Source organism: Ceratotherium simum, chromosome 20 (assembly GCF_057802395.1).
Source record: "Ceratotherium simum simum isolate JZ-2026a chromosome 20, ASM5780239v1, whole genome shotgun sequence".
NCBI lineage: Eukaryota > Metazoa > Chordata > Mammalia > Perissodactyla > Rhinocerotidae > Ceratotherium > Ceratotherium simum.
In genome coordinates this window covers 56,625,377-56,641,113 of record NC_141919.1, presented here as the reverse complement: position 1 = coordinate 56,641,113, position 15,737 = coordinate 56,625,377, and the positions used below count along the sequence as shown (strand labels likewise).

The 15,737-nt window shown below is 38.4% G+C and overlaps 1 protein-coding gene across 2 annotated transcripts in view; it reads left to right on the top strand.

Annotated features, from left to right (window-relative positions):
* The window catches only part of SLC71A2 (solute carrier family 71 member 2), a 76,559-nt gene that overhangs the window by 40,138 nt on the left and 20,684 nt on the right, over positions 1-15,737 (top strand). The window contains exons 3-4 of one of the 2 annotated variants that reach the window (XM_004442718.3): positions 4,611-4,673; positions 15,480-15,607. In XM_004442718.3, coding sequence (XP_004442775.1) covers positions 4,611-4,673; positions 15,480-15,607 — 191 coding nt within the window. Of the gene's footprint in view, positions 1-4,610; positions 4,674-13,602; positions 13,788-15,479; positions 15,608-15,737 lie in introns of those variants that run through there. The other variant, XM_087444838.1, reaches the window with a different exon arrangement.

The following is a 15,737-nucleotide window of genomic DNA, read 5'->3' as shown; positions in this document are numbered from 1 at the left end:
TTCTATATTTTTTAAATATTACAATACGTTGTTATATCTTATACAATCAGTGTTCAGTTAGATTTACCCTGATATTTACCCATTCTGGTGCTCTTCTTCCTCTTTCTGTATGTATTTCTCTGTTTTCTTCTGTAATCAGTTCTTGAAGACTTTCCTTACTTGTTTTGCTTTACTTTGTTTGGTGCTGGTCCCTGTGCAGTGCATTGTTTTTAACGCATGTGGCATCTTCTTGAATCTATTTGGAGGACACTTATCCTTATTTTAAAGCTCTCTTCTGTTTCCTACCATAATTGGGTTATTTAGCATTGAGATAGATTATCTTTCCCTTTTTGTGTTCTTTTTTTGTGCCTTTCCATCATTTTCCTCAAGTTTTTTTTGTTGAATTTTATATATGTTTATATTTACAAATGAGGGGGTAGATGAGGGATTATGAAAACAAATGTCTTCTAGGTATAGGCAAGTAACGTAAATGTGAGAAGTGGGGTAAGAATGGGTTGGTATTATAGTTGGAATACGTACTCCTTCTGCAGCAGCCACGTCTACTTTTCAGCCATTCAGTGATGTGGCAATTCAAGTCTGATGTTTTGAAATCTTCTGACTTCTATGAGATGCTAGAAAATAATATGGAGTTGGGTGAAATTTCCTGAAATTTACACATTGACAACTAACTCACTTTGAAAAACACTGTATGAGTCAAAAAGCATATCAGTTTGCCAGTTTGCCACCTGTGGTCTAGATAGCTCTGGTAGCTAGAGTGTTCTCCAGCCCAAGTGGAAACCCTATACCTTAGAATTGAATGGAAGCACTGCTTATAGGAACTCTTGATTTATGAAAATATGGGTGCTCTGGGATTTCCTTTGTAGTACTGAAGTAGTTATCATGTGATTACAGGGCTTTATGTCACTCTTAGCAGCCATAAGTGACTGGGGTACTGTCCTTTGTGAATCCATATTCAATTCTGCAAGTATCCCACTTAGAATTCCCACTTCAGACAACTATGCTTGTGATTGTTATCTTAGGGACAAGTATGAAGGTCAGCCATTTGGAGAGCAAGATACTAGGAGCTTATCTTGTAACCTTTCAATAACCCATTCAATTATGGATATTTTTCCTACTCCTCCAGTTCTGGGTTTTTTTTTCTGGATTCTAGAAAATTTACTTCTTCTAAGATCTTTTTCACCTTCACATGTTACTGTTTCTTCAACTCACTTAGAGTTTATTGTCAGCCTTTTCCCATTTGCTCTATATTATCCAGAAGTGCCTCACTATTCTTGGCTTTCAGGAATGCTATAAATTTAGTTTCATATTTCTTTTGTCATATTACTGAACTATTAGGTGGAAGTGGAGAAAAACAGCTGCATGTGTGTGTTTGTATGTAATGTGTATATGTGTATATAGATATACATATATGCTTACATGCATGTAGATAGTTATTCACTTCATTATATTGGAAGTCAGTTCAATTCTCTAAACTTTCTGAAGTTTTTTTTTAAGTGATAAGCAAATGTTACTGTATTTTATATTTACTAGAGTCCTTCCCAAGAATAAAGGGTGATATCTTCCTTGAGTTTTTTAGTATAGAAAGATGTTAAAAATGAAAGCTTTGATCTTATCTTAGGTATTTAATACACCTTTTATCACTAGGTTTACTTTATTATGGTAACAGTTATTATCTTTTGTAGTTAAATTATTTATATACATTATTTTATTTAATTGAACCTGCAAACCCAGGCTGCCGAAGCAGAGCACGCCCATCTTAACCACTATGCCACGGGGCTGGCCCCTCCCTTATTTTTTAAGTTTATTTCTGTAACATATTATTTATTTATTTATTTTTTGTGAGGAAGATCAGCCCTGAGCTAACATCTGTGCTAATCCTCCTCTTTTTGCTGAGGAAGACCGGCTCTGAGCTAACATCTATTGCCAATCCTCCTCTTTTTTTTCCCCCCACAAAGCCCCAGTAGATAGTTGCATGTCATAGTTGTACATCCTTCTAGTTGCTGTATGTGGGACGCGGCCTCAGTGTGGCTGGAGAAGCGGTGCGTCGGTGCGTGCCCGGGATCCGAACCCTGGGCCGCCAGTGGCGGAGCGCGTGCACTTAACTGCTAAGCCACGGGCCAGCCCTGTAACATATTTTTTAATGTGTTGCCTACCGTGAACCCTTATTAACCAAAGAAGTAGAGCACTGACAACAATTTATATCTGCCTTTACCCTCTTTGCCTATCTCTTAACCTGCCTCCCCCACAAAGGTAACCACAATTCTAAATTTTGTATTTATAATTTACTTGGTTCTTTTCTAGTTTTATCTCATATTATTATATATCTAAACACATGCATATATATATCTAAGTGATTTATCATTTATTTTGGTTATTTTTGAACTTTATAAAAAGTATATCATGTATATAATGCTCATGTCTTCTGGGGCTTGCTTTTTTTTTTTTCCTATTGTGCAATTTTAACACAATTTATTGTTTTATTCTCCTGTTTGTGAACATTTGATTTGTTTCCAGTTTTTCCATTGTTTGAACAATCCTGCTATAAACATTCTTGTACCTGTCTTGGTGTTCACATACTTGATTTTCTTCTGTGGTTAAACATTGCTGGATCATAGGTATGCAAAAGTTTGGTTTAACCAGATTGTGCTAAATTGTTTTTCAAAGTACTTAAGTAATATAGCTTCCACAAGGAATGTGTAAGAGATCCTGTGGTTCTAAATCCTGTGGTTTAGATTGTAAAATTTGGTTTTAGATGACGCTTCTTTGCCTTTTAACTGATGTATTTAGTCTACTTGAATTAAATTACCATATTATTTTGTTCTTTGTGCCACAGTTCTAAGTTTTGTTTTCCTTTCTGTCTCCCTTTGCGTTGAGTCGTTATGCTAATTTTTCTCCTATTGGGTTAGAAGTTTTCTACTCTATTCTTGTCATTTTTGTTGTTACCGTGGTGTAACTTATCAAACTCTAATATTAATGTCTTTACCCTCATCCAGGATAATAATATTGTTAAGTATTTTAATTCTGTACAATTGGAAATAAAATCTATAAGACACGTGATTTTGGTTTGGTAGCATTACCGTTCATTTGTATTTACCATTTTCTTTACTCGTTATTTCATTTTGCATCTTGAACCTTACATCTGGATTATTTTCTTTCTTCTGGAAGTATATTTTTTATATTTCATTAGTTCGAGTCTATAAGTTAGTAAACTTATTACTGTAAGTTCGTAAGCTAGTCTTTGCTAGGTCAAAAAATGTGTATATTTGCCTTTGTCCTCAAAGGCTATTTTAGCTGGGTATAGAAGTTTAGGTTGGCATTTGTTTTGTTTTCCTCCTTACGTTGATGATAGAATAACATGCTCCTTGTCTGGGTTCCATTGTTACTCATATGGGGCCATCTGTTAGTCTAACTACTCCTCCTTTGAAGGCAATCTGTCTGTATTTCTCTGACTGCTTTTAGGAATTTTTCTTTGGTTTTCTGCAGTTTTATTTTGATTATGAGTATAGATTTCTTTTTATACTGCTTAGAGTTTGTTAGGCTACTTTAATCTCTGCATTGATGTCTCTCATTGGTTCTAGTACATTCTCAGCCATTGACTCCTGAAATATTGTCTCTGCCTCAATCTCATTACAGGACAGGTTTAATTAAACTTGTGTCAGACTTTATATTGGATCCTCTGTGTCTCTTACTTTCTCTTTTATATTCTTTTTGTCTCTCTGTGCTGCATTCTGGATAGCTTTCTTTGATGTAATTCAGTAATTCTCTCTTTAGCTCTGTCTAATCTTGTTAAACATAACCATTGAGTTCCTAATTTAGTACATTTTTTCTGTTCTGGAATTTCTTTTTGTTCTTTTTTCCATCTGCTGTGTACTTTTTTACAGTTTCTGGTTCAAAAGTTTCAAGCTTATTTTCTATACCTTGGAACATAGTAAGCATATTTATTTTAAAGTCTGCATTGAATAATTCCAAAATGTGAAGTCTTTGAGAATCTGTTTCTGTTTTTTATTTTTGTTTGTTTGTTTGTTGCTGTTTCTTGCTCATGGTGTCTTATTTCCTTTTGTATCTGATTACCTTTGATTATGTGCTGGTCATTATATTTGAAAAAATATACGTGTAGTTGATTTGAAGCCTAGATGATGGCCTTTTCAAAAGTGATTTTAGATTTTTTCTGCTAGGCATCTGGAAGTGGTACCAGTCTGGAATCAGTGTAATCCACATTTAAGACTGAGGTTTCCTGGACTACCTAGGTCACATGAAGCTGGGCTGCAGGTCCATACCTGAGTTTTTATAACACTTTGGTTATACCTGCTTAAAATTCTTGGTGGTTGAGGGGGTAGCCAGTTAACAATTTATTTTTGCTGCAAATACTTTTATAGCAAAAGCAACTGAGTGCTAGGCATACCTTTTTAGGGTTTTGCCTTATTTAGATTTCTGCCTCACTATGTTGTTACCTTTTCATACTTTTAGGATATTTTCCATATTTCATTGATACTTAAAATTTTTTCAATCCAGAGTTCATCTTATTTATCTAGCCTGCCATTAACAGAGGCAGAAATATTTCCCTTTAATTTTCTTTTAAATTTATCTTGATATTTGTTTATTTTTTGTAGGTTCTACATGAAACATTTCCTCAACACACATTCCTTATGAATGGTCTCATTCAAGGTGTAAAGGTAAGAACAATTTTTGGGTGGTTCATGATGAACCAAAGCTAGGAATCCTTAGTAGTTTAACTCTGGAAATTTAAATAGGGCTTACACAAACAATTACTCTTTGTTCTGGAGACCTAAATCTAAATTTTTAGCTGGATTATCAAAGTCAAAGTAAAATACAATCCAGATCCATAAGGCATAGAATCCATAAGGTAGTTTACTGGTAAAAGCAGTACTTCGTTTTTATAAACATGTACACAGCAGTTTAGAAAGAGTTTAATTATGTGAACTTCTAATTGCTCTGCCTATCAACAGAGTAAAATGGGCAAGTGTTACTATCTTCTTTTGAGATAGACTTTGAGATTTAGGAAAAAGGAAGCATCAAGATTTAGTTGGGTAAATATATTTTTTTCAAGGCTGGTGTTCTAACCACCACTGTCTGAGTTCTCAACCACTTGATTTAATTAGCCTTACTTCATTGTTTAAATCTTAATGTGATATTTATCAGAAAAGCTTTTAAATAAGGGGTTAAAATATAATATTATGTTCCAGTCCTATTTATAGTGAAGTATATGGGTATAGCATCTAATTTGCCCTTCCTAGCTCAGATAGTATCAGTCTGTGCATAGTTTTACTTTGTGCTGAACAGCACACTTAAAATTCAGATTATGCCCTAGTAATTTGCTGAATTCAGCCATGGGAATTTGTTGAATTCACAGCTTTGAGGCAGCATTAATTTTAATGAATACTACTTATTCTTTGCCTGTTTCGAAAAGAATTTGAGACTGCTTACAATAATAACATAAGTAAAACAGGGCAATTTAAAGGTTGAGACAAGAAATTTTTAATACTCATTGAGAGGAAGAGGAATATTATCAAGAATCTGGCATGTGTTTGTGTAAGCACCACTTTGTGAGCAGTGTAGTAAAAAGAAAAAATAAATGAGAGAGCATTGGTAAAAATATAACATAAGTGTATCCTTACGGTACATTCTTGGAGAAGTTACTCCATAGGTCTTTTGTCTTGTGGATTAGCTAATAAAATGTGTTTTAGTCTGGTTCTGCAAAGTAAACCTAGGTCTACACCCTAAAGCCAAGCAGCATGCTATACTTTTCACCCAGAGTCATTCACAACGTTAATCTGAAAAAACATAAAACAAAAGGTATTTGGATTGATTCAAGGGCTTGGACAAGGACTTATTTAACTTGAACAACTGTTAAACTTTAATAAGGACTCTAATAATTGGTTATTGTTTCAGGGGTTCAGGTATAATGATAGAACTCTACAGCAAAACATAGCTCTATTAAGATATCTTAATATGCCTTTGAGCATCGTGGAGTATCACTTCAGATAGCTTTAGCTTTAAATCTCTGTTCTGTACTTTTTACTATGTTACTTTGGTCATATAATTTAACCTCCCTAACCTCAGTTTCATTAGTCATGAGATGAGAAAGATAAAAGATCTTTCTAATAGGATGATTACGAGGATTAAATGAGCTGGTATATGTAAAACTATTAGCACATTATATTCATGTGCTAAATAATAAATGTTGCAAAGAAAAATATGTAAAAAAAAAAACTATTAGAAGGAAACCTTGGTGGCCATTTTTCTTACCAGTTTGGGGAAAGATTTTCTTTTTTTTAGAAATTCATTTATCAATTTTAGAATTCATAAAGGAAAAGATTGAGTAGTTTACATCAATATTTTAACTTTGGTAAGTCAAAACCACCATCATCAAAATTAAAAGACAAGTGCCAGATGTTATTTACAACGTGTGTAGTAGAAGAAGGAATACCTAAAAGTACTCTCAAAGTAAAGCCATAGGAAAATGGTATCTCAGAAGGGCAAAGAAGGACGTGAGCTGGCAGTTTACAAAAGATGTCCGTTTTTTGTTTGTCACTGATAAGCAATGAATTCCAAATTAAATGAGATAATATTTTCACATATACATTGGTAAAAAAGTTTAAACTGACAAGAACTATTTCAGTGGATGGTAAATTGGGTCCCCATGTACTGTTGTTTTTTTTTTTTTTTAATTTTTATTTATTTATTTTTTCCCCCAAAGCCCCAGTGGATAGTTGTATGTCATAGCTGCACATCCTTCTAGTTGCCGCATGTGGGACGCGGCCTCAGCATGGCGGGAGAAGCGGCGCGCCCGGGATCCAAACCCGGGCCTCCAGCAGCGGAGCCCGCGCACTTAACCGCTAAGCCATGGGGCCGGCCCGCCATGTACTGTTAATGAGAGGATAAATTGGTATAGCTTTTCTGAAAGGCAGTATTTTAAGAGCCTTAAAAATATTCACGTATTTTAACAAAGTAATTCCATTTCTAGAAAATTGTTCTAATCAAATAGAGTTATTTGGAGATTCAGGTAAAGGGCTATTTGTAGTAGTAAACATGGAAACTGTTAAAATGCCTTAAATTTAAAAGAGTAAATAAGTTGTGGTACAGCCATATGATGTAATACAGCCGTATAAAGAAGACATTTTTGAAGAACATCATATAATTTTTGAAACAAAAAGGATATAAAACTATACAGTATGGTTCCAGTTTTGTTTTGACCAAAATACATGTATATAAGCAGGGGGAAAAAAGGGTTAAAAAGGAATCTGAAGTTTGAAAGAGTGTGGATTTATGGATGATTTTTAGTTTTCTTTTCTATATTTTGTTCATCTTTGTAGAGTTTCTGCAGTTAACATTTACTTTGTAAGTTTACTATCATAATGCGTGGAGGAGAAGATTTAGATTTGGGGTAAACATCATTAAAGGATACAACAGAAGTTCTGTTCTGTGAATTCTCCAGTTTTAGTTTCCTTTTTTTTGCTGTAGCAACAGTTTTTTTTTTTCATGAGGAAGACCAGCCCTGAGCTAACTTCCGTTGCCAGTCTTCCTCTTTTTGCTGAGGAAGATTGGCCCTGGGCTAACATGCCTGCCCATCTCCCTCCTCTATATAGGGGAAGCCGCCACAGCATGGTCTGACAAGCACTGCATCGGTGCATGCCCAGGATCTGAACCCTGGGCTGCCCCAGCAGAGCATGCACACTTAACTGCTACACCACCGGGCTGGCCCCAGCAGCAGCAGTTTTATTGATATGTAATTCACATACCATGCAAGTCATCCATTTAAAGTGTACATTCAGTGGTTTTTAGTATATTCACTGAGTTGTGCAGCCATCAGCATGCAATCAGTTTTAGAAGATGAAAAATTTCATCACCTTAAAAAGAAATCCTGTACCCATCAGCAGTCACTTCTCATTTCCTCCCAACCTCTTCAGCCTTAAGCAAGCATGAATCTACTTTCTGTTCCTATAGATTTGCCTATTCTGGACATTTCTTATAAATGGAATCATATAATAGTGTTTTGTGAATGGCTTCTTTCACTTAGCATAATGTTTTCAAAATTCACCCGTGTGGTAGCACTTATTAGTACTTCATTCTTTTTATGACCAAATAATAATCCATTGTATAGATAGATATACTACAGTTTATCCATTCATCAGTTGATGGACATTTGAGTTGTTTCCACTTTTTGGCTACTGTGAATAATGTTGTGAACATCTGTGTACAATTTTTTATGTGGACATATGTTTTCACTTCATCCTAGTTATATACCTAGGAGTAGAACTGCTGGGTCATATGGTAGCTTGATTTTTTTTTTATTGTATTTGCACATTAAATTATTTCTTAACCTTGTTTTTGACAAGTAATACGTGTTCCTCATCTCCTAGACTTCTGAAAGATAGATGGCTCAAGCCTTTGACAACAATTTCTTTTATCTCTACACTCACTCCCTTGATGATATCGTCAGACTTATCACTTTCGACTCTCAAATAAATATCTTCTTAGATCTTGGCCCAGAACTCCAGACTAGTATACCCAGTTGCCTAATTGACATCTCTATTTCTTTGTCTGATAAGCGTCTCGAAGTTAAGGTCTCCAAAACAAAGCTCCTGATCTTCGCCTCCAGCCTGACGTACTCACAAGTCTTCCTAATTTCAATTACTGGTCATGCCATCCTTGCTCAGACCAAAATCCTTGGAGTCAGTCTTAACTCCTTTCTCTTCCACATTCCAAACCCAATCTGTCAGCACATTCTGTGGTTCTATCTTCAAAATAGATCTATAATCAAAACACTCCTTTCAGTAGTGATCTTGATAAAATAGAAGCCAGCTTGTAGCTTAACCAACCCCACCCACCCCACCCTTTTCTCTCCTCTGGCAGCATCCCTGTTCTTTCCTCTGCTCCCTGCTGACCCAGCTCCAGCCACAACTTCCTCAGCCTGTGCTTGCCTGAAGGCTCTGCAGGGACTGTTTTTTCTGCTTGGATTGCTTTCCCCCAGATATTGGTGGGCCTCACTTGTAACTCAGCTCTTCACCCAGATGTCATTTTTCAGTGAAGCCTTCACTGACTACTGTCTTTTTTTTTTTTTTCTTATGAGGAAGATCAGCCCTGAGCTAACATCCATGCTAATCCTCGTCTTTTTGCTGAGGAAGACTGGCTCTGAGCTAACATCTATTGCCAATCCTCCTCCTTTTTTTTTTTTCCCCCAAAGCCCCAGTAGATAGTTGTATGTCATAGTTGCACATCCTTCTAGTTGCTGTATGTGGGACGTGGCCTCAGCATGGCCAGAGAAGCGGTGCGTTGGTGCATGCCTGGGATCCGAACCTGGGCTGCCAGTAGCGGAGCGCGCGCACTTAACCACTAAGCCATGGGGCCGGCCCTGCTGACTACTGTCTTGAATAATGTTTCCTGTTCTCATCACTCCCAATCCCCCTTTTCTGCTTTGTTTTTCTCCAAAGCTTTATCATCTCACCTCTGACATGCTATAGATTTCGCTTTACCTTTATCTTGTTGTTGTGTGCCCTCCTCACCCCTCCTCTTTTAGACTGGAAGTTTCTTTTTTTTTTGGGGGGGGGGGCGGGGAGATCAGCCCTGAGCTAACATCCATGCCAATCCTCCTCTTTTTAGCTCTGGAAGACCGGCTCTGAGCTAACATCTATTGCCAATCCTCCTCCTCTTTTTTGTTTTCCCTTTTTCTCCCCAAAGTCCCAGTAGATAGTTGTATGTCGTAGTTGCACATCCTTCTAGTTGCTGTATGTGGGATGCTGCCTCAGCATGGCACGACAAGTGGTGCGTCAGTGCGCGTCTGGGATCTGAACCCAGGCCGCCAGTAGCGGAGCACGCGCACTTAACCGCTAAGCCACAGGGCCAGCCCCTAAATAATATTATTTAATGAATGGATTTGTCAACCAATTATGAGGTAGACTCTGATAGACTTAAACAAAAAGAAGTTTATTCCACGTTTGTTAAGACTGCAGCCCAGGAAGACAAATTCAAGTAGCACTTGAATTGAAGGGAGAAGGAAGGTTTTATAGTCGTGGCTAACAAAGACAAAGAAAAAAAAGGAAGAGGAATATCTTTTAACAAAGTCCAGGTGCAAGGTAGTCGTGGGGTGAGGGTTGATTGAAACAATCCATTAAAACTTAGAAATGTAGGGGCCAGCCTGGTGGCTCAGCCGTTAAGTGCGTGCACTCTGCTTTGGCAGCCCAGGGTTCGCCGGTTTGGATCCCAGGCGTGCACCGATGCACCACTTGTCAAGCCCACACTGTGGTGGCGTCCCATATAAAGTAGAGGAAGATGGTCATGGATGTTAGCCCAGGGCTGATCTTCCTCAGCAAAAAACAGGAGGATTGGCATCAGATGTCAGCTCAGGGCTGATAGTCCTCACAAAAACAACAAAACAAAACTAAACAAAAAAACTTAGAAATGTAGAAGTTGACCTTGACAGGAATGAGGTCTCTGTCCTGATAATTTTATCTTCCTTAAGAAGACTTGTAGATGCATTTCAGGCATCTAATGAGTTCGAGTTCATCCTGAAGGAGGAATTTGTTTCTCTTCTCTTCGTGTCTGCCTAGCTCCATTTTAGTGCCTTAACATGAGAGACTCCATCTTTTTTTCAATTCCACATCTCCTCCTCATGATCAAAATCTACCAGAATGGTAGCATTGATGATCAGTTTTTATTAGTACCTCATAGCCAGGGTAGATGGCACCTGCCCTGGATCCCTCTAGCCCCTCCGTGGGGGGAAATGGGAATGAGGTTATACAGGTAGTCTCTTATTTATCGTTAGGCAAGGCCACATTTGAGCAACAAGGCAGACAAGATGAGGGAAGGCCAAATTCATGAGGATGTGTCTGTACGTTGATGAGGGCATCTTGCAGAGATGTTGAAGTTGGGGAATCAAGTCTGTCTATTGGGTCTAGTCGTTGTAAGACCATCACTTTAGCCTGAATGCTGGTTTTACAACACTGAGTAAAGAAAACTGGTTAGTTTAAATATCATGATCAATACAGAGCTTCCAAGGAGTAATAGAATTAGGAATTGTAATCTGGACCGCAGAAATGTGCTGATCTCTATAGGAAGCCAACTAAATAAATCATTCAGATTAGGTGTAGGATTGCTAAGGTCATTTACTTTTTTTTTCCTCCATGTGATTTAGTGGAGATGACATATTGGAAGATTCATCAGGTATAAAAACACAACATTCAGTTTGAGTGATTGCACATGTACTACCTTCTGATGCAGTGATTGCACATGTACTACCTTCTGATGCAGTTATAATGTCTAGGGCCATTCTATTTAAAGGATAGCGTGTCTCATTAAAGACATTTCAGTGTTTAATACATTAAGGGCTTGTTGGGTGACCTTAGTCAGGGCTGCTATTTGCAATATGACATCTTCTAATCCTACAGAAGGAACAAATATGGCAGCTAGGTGATCATACCAGTGAAAAACTGCACAAGTCTGTCTGGCTTTGAAGAAAGGGAGATTAGCAGCAGTCATTAATTTAAGGCAAACCCTTCCTTGCATCCAAGGGAAAGCTAGGGTGCAACATCCTAACCACCCAAGTGGAAGCCAGGGCCAGAGGTTTGTCCCACATATCCAACAGTTAAACTGATTTTTATGTGTAGTGAAGGAATAAGCCTGTTGTAAAAAGATATTGCTATCAGGGGCCCATTCAGACATAGATTTGGAAAAACAGAAAAATCTTAAATGACATTTGAACAATATGACAATGGTAATATTAGAATAGTTGTAGAAGTAGGTATACAGGTCTGGTCTAGGGCCTTGGGACAGCTGTCTGCTTCAGATGTTAGCAGCTTCCTTCCTAGTCAGTTTGATTTGGAGGTCTCCAGTGTTTGTAGAGGACTGGATGTCAGGTGGAGACTTCCTTCCCTGTGAGATGTATCTCAAAGTTTAAATGCCCACTAGTTCTGCAGCTGTGTCAGTGGTAGGAGCACTTGGTAAGGTCCTTTCCAGTGGGGCTCAAGGCCTGTCTTCCAATGTCACTTCAAGAATGCCCAGTTACCAGGCTATAGACTGTGACCAACAGGGTCCTTTAAATTGGAACCCAGGAAAGCTTCTTTATCCTATTCATGATAGGCTTGAGTATAAGACATAGAGACTTATAGTAGCTGGTCATACTAGCGAAAGACAACATGGGATCAGCAGAATGTTTTGTACCAGCAGACACTGATCTGCTGGTGACTATCCCATGTGGGGTTAGTTCATGTTTTCCAAAGAGGGCACTGCGAGCAGATGGTGAGACCAAAGGCAATACCTCAGGCCAGAGGAGTCCAATCTATGGATATGTAACCAAACGTCAAAGGCAATTAATGGAACTAGAATCCAACATCTACAAAGGTGCAACATAATTTTTCTCTCCACAATTACCCTTATTTTTTGTCAAAGATTATCACAGTAAAACTAATTTGTTTATGTTAAAAACTTGGCCTGATTAGTTACATAAATGAAGATAAGAATACCCAGTGAGAGTTTCTGAATTCTAGAGGGATCAGGTAGGGAGAAAAAGTAGATGTTTCATCTTTCTTCACGAAGCTATATCTTACCAAATTTTTAATAGCTTAAGAGAGAAGATTTCTTTAAATCCAGTTCAGTTTTATGATTTGAAAGTTCATCAGAAACTTGTATTCTGTATTCTGAAGTGTCACAGGTCATTCCATGAATCTCTCTGAAAATGAACTTGAATTGTATTCTGAAGGGAGAAGGAAGGTTTTATAGTCATGGCTAACAAAGACAAAGAAAAAAAACAGAAAGGAATATCTTTTAACAAATTCCAGATGCAAGGTAGTCATGTGGTGGGTTGGTTGAAACAATCCATTAAAACTTAGAACTGTAGAAGATGACCTTGACAGGACTGAGGTCTCTTTCCTGATAATCTTATCTTCCTAGAGAAGACTTGCAGATGCATTTCAGGCTTTTGATGAGTTCAAGAGTTCATCCTGAAGGAGAAATTTGCTCCTCTCCGTCATGGCTGCTTGGTTCCATTTTAGTGTCTTAACATGAGAGACTCCGTCTTTTTTTTTTTTTTTCCTTTCAATTCCACTGATTAAATTACAATTTAAGGGCCGGCTCCGTGGCTTAGCGGTTGAGTGTGCGCGCTCTGATGCTGGCGGCCCGGGTTCGGATCCCGGGAGCGCCCCGAGGCACCACTTCTCCGTCCAACGTGAGGCCGAGTCCCACGTACAGCAACTAGAAGGATGTGAACCTATGACATACAACTATCTACTGGGGCTTTGGGGGGGAAAAACTGAATAAATAAAATCTTTAAAAAAAAAAAAAAAAAAAATTACAATTTAAATCCATAATCTAGAAGACAATATCATTTTTCTGTAAAAACTGCATTATTTTAAATATAACTTGAATGTTTGGCCTTCCCATATCCTTTGTTTAAAAATGGCATAAATTCCATATTTTAAAGCATTGTTTGAAATCTGAACTGTCCAAAAACTTTCCCAGGGTTCTTTGTGTTTAAAGAGTTACTGTTTTTGTGATGGTTGTTATTTCTACTGCCTTGTCCTCTTGAATTTCTTTACATACTTTTCTTGACCAGTTCTACTCTACCCAGGTGCTCAGAATTTGATGTTTTTAGAGAATTTTGAAGCAACATAAAAGATGTTCTTTTCATGAAGAAAATTCTTGAAGCTGATCATTACAAGTCCTGAATTTGAGCCCTGCTTTGGCAGTCATTTTGATCCCAGTTGAAGGAAATCATCTAATACTTCATCTATTACCAAATGCCCTGGAATCCTCTGTGGCTTAGAAATCACAAGGTTTGATCCCTGGGCGTGGATTAATATTCTATTTCAGAGGAGCCAAAAAGCTTTTCTCCTCGGCCTACCTGCCCTCCCTTGAATCTTCCTCTCACCTCCCCTCACATCAGTTTACCTGTCTCCTGGCTTCTGGGTTTACTGGTAGCTGGTAGGGGATTGGAATCCTATTCCTTTTCTTCCCAGCTGTGTGACCTTGGAAACTACTGTGAGTTGATTTCCTCTGAAAGGTTTTATTCAATTCACCAAACCTCTTTGAAAGTCCTTATTTACCAAGCCCTGTGATGGCACCAAGAGTACAGAGATGAAAACAAATTATCTTGTACCTTAATTTCAATTTCTAATCCAAATAACAAGTAGTTGTAATAGAATGTTACAATGGAAGAGATATGTACCAGGTGTAGGGGAGTTTGTTTTGCAACCCCCCAAAAATGGTGTGATCAGTTCTGCTTGAGTAGCTAAGAGAATAGATAGAGGAGGAGGTGCTCCTCGCCTGGAGCTGTGAAGAATGACTAGTAGTTTATGAGGCCCAAGTGTGGGAAGTGCATGCAGGCACAGCCAGGGCCTGTGAAAAGGCCCATTGGCACAAAGGAAAATGGTATGTTCAGAAAACTAAGAAGTATTGCAGATAGCCAAAGTGTAGGATGTGAGTTAGGTGCCAGATTTTGGAGGGTCCTATTTCTATCCTATGCTGAGGAATTTTTTAAACATATCATGAAAATTCAAATACACAGAAGTAGAGAAAACATCATTAACACCCCTGTACTCATCACCCAGTTTCATTATTTGTCAAGATTTTCCCGCTCCTGTCTCAGCTATCCTGGTTTTCCCCCACTTGTTTTTATTTGTAGTGTTTAAAAGCAAAGTTTAGACACTCATTATTTCACCCATAAATACCTGCTCAAGAATTTAAACTGCACAGTGGAGACCATTGCAAGGTTTTAAAGAAGGGATCAAAGAGCTAAGGTTGGCAGCTCATCAAGGTTATTCTTGGGGATATGTGGAGGACATATCAGAGGAAGGGAGGACCAGGGTTAGGGACCAGTGAGGAGACGGTTTTATTTTAATCCAGGCAAGAAATGCGGAAGTGTGTCACAGCAGCAGATAGATAGAGAGAAGTCATTAAGAGAGACTGGTCTGAAAAATCGCCTTGGGGAGTGGAGGAGTGGAGGGAAAAGCTTTGGATGGCTTCTTAGCCAAGGTGGGAGGTACGGGCATGTGGTCAGGTTTACAGGAAACTGTGTGCATGTTAAATGTCCAAGTAGAGAGTCCATTTGGCTGTAGGTACAGAGCTCAGAAGAGATTGGAAAGCTGTCTTCATTGTAGGGGGTGGTGGCTGTGTCTACAGACAGAGCATGTGAAATGATGACTATGGCACCAGCAGGGTCTGAGGGGCAGGCCTGTGGCCGCTTCAGAGAGCCCTGAGGTCAAACAGGGAGTTGATAAGAAAGTGCCAGCAGAGTGACTGGCAAATAGTGAGGAAGTAGTAAAGTAAATGTGAGTTTCTGTACTTCCTTTGCGTATGTTTGGTGGTGTGTTTCTTGCTTCCCCTTAGCCTCAATTCTGTTGTTCAAGTTGCATTATCTCTTTCTGTTATTATTCTGTTTGGGGGCCAATAAAGTGAATTGAGGCATTTAGAAAATAAAAATTGCAAATAATTATAAATCTGACCTTCGCTTCTGTTTTCTTCTCCAGGGCCTGCTCTCTTTTCTGAGTGCCCCGCTCATAGGCGCTCTATCTGATGCATGGGGGAGGAAGCCCTTTCTCCTCGGGACCGTCTTTTTCACCTGCTTCCCAATTCCACTGATGAGGATCAGCCCGTGGTGAGTGGCTTGGCCCTCCACCATCATGAACTGTCTGTTTTGAGTCACATGTTTAAAATACCTCTGCAGAGCACTTCTTAACCATTTCAAAGCAGTTGTACCTGTGTTTTCATTTGATCTCTTTGGTAAT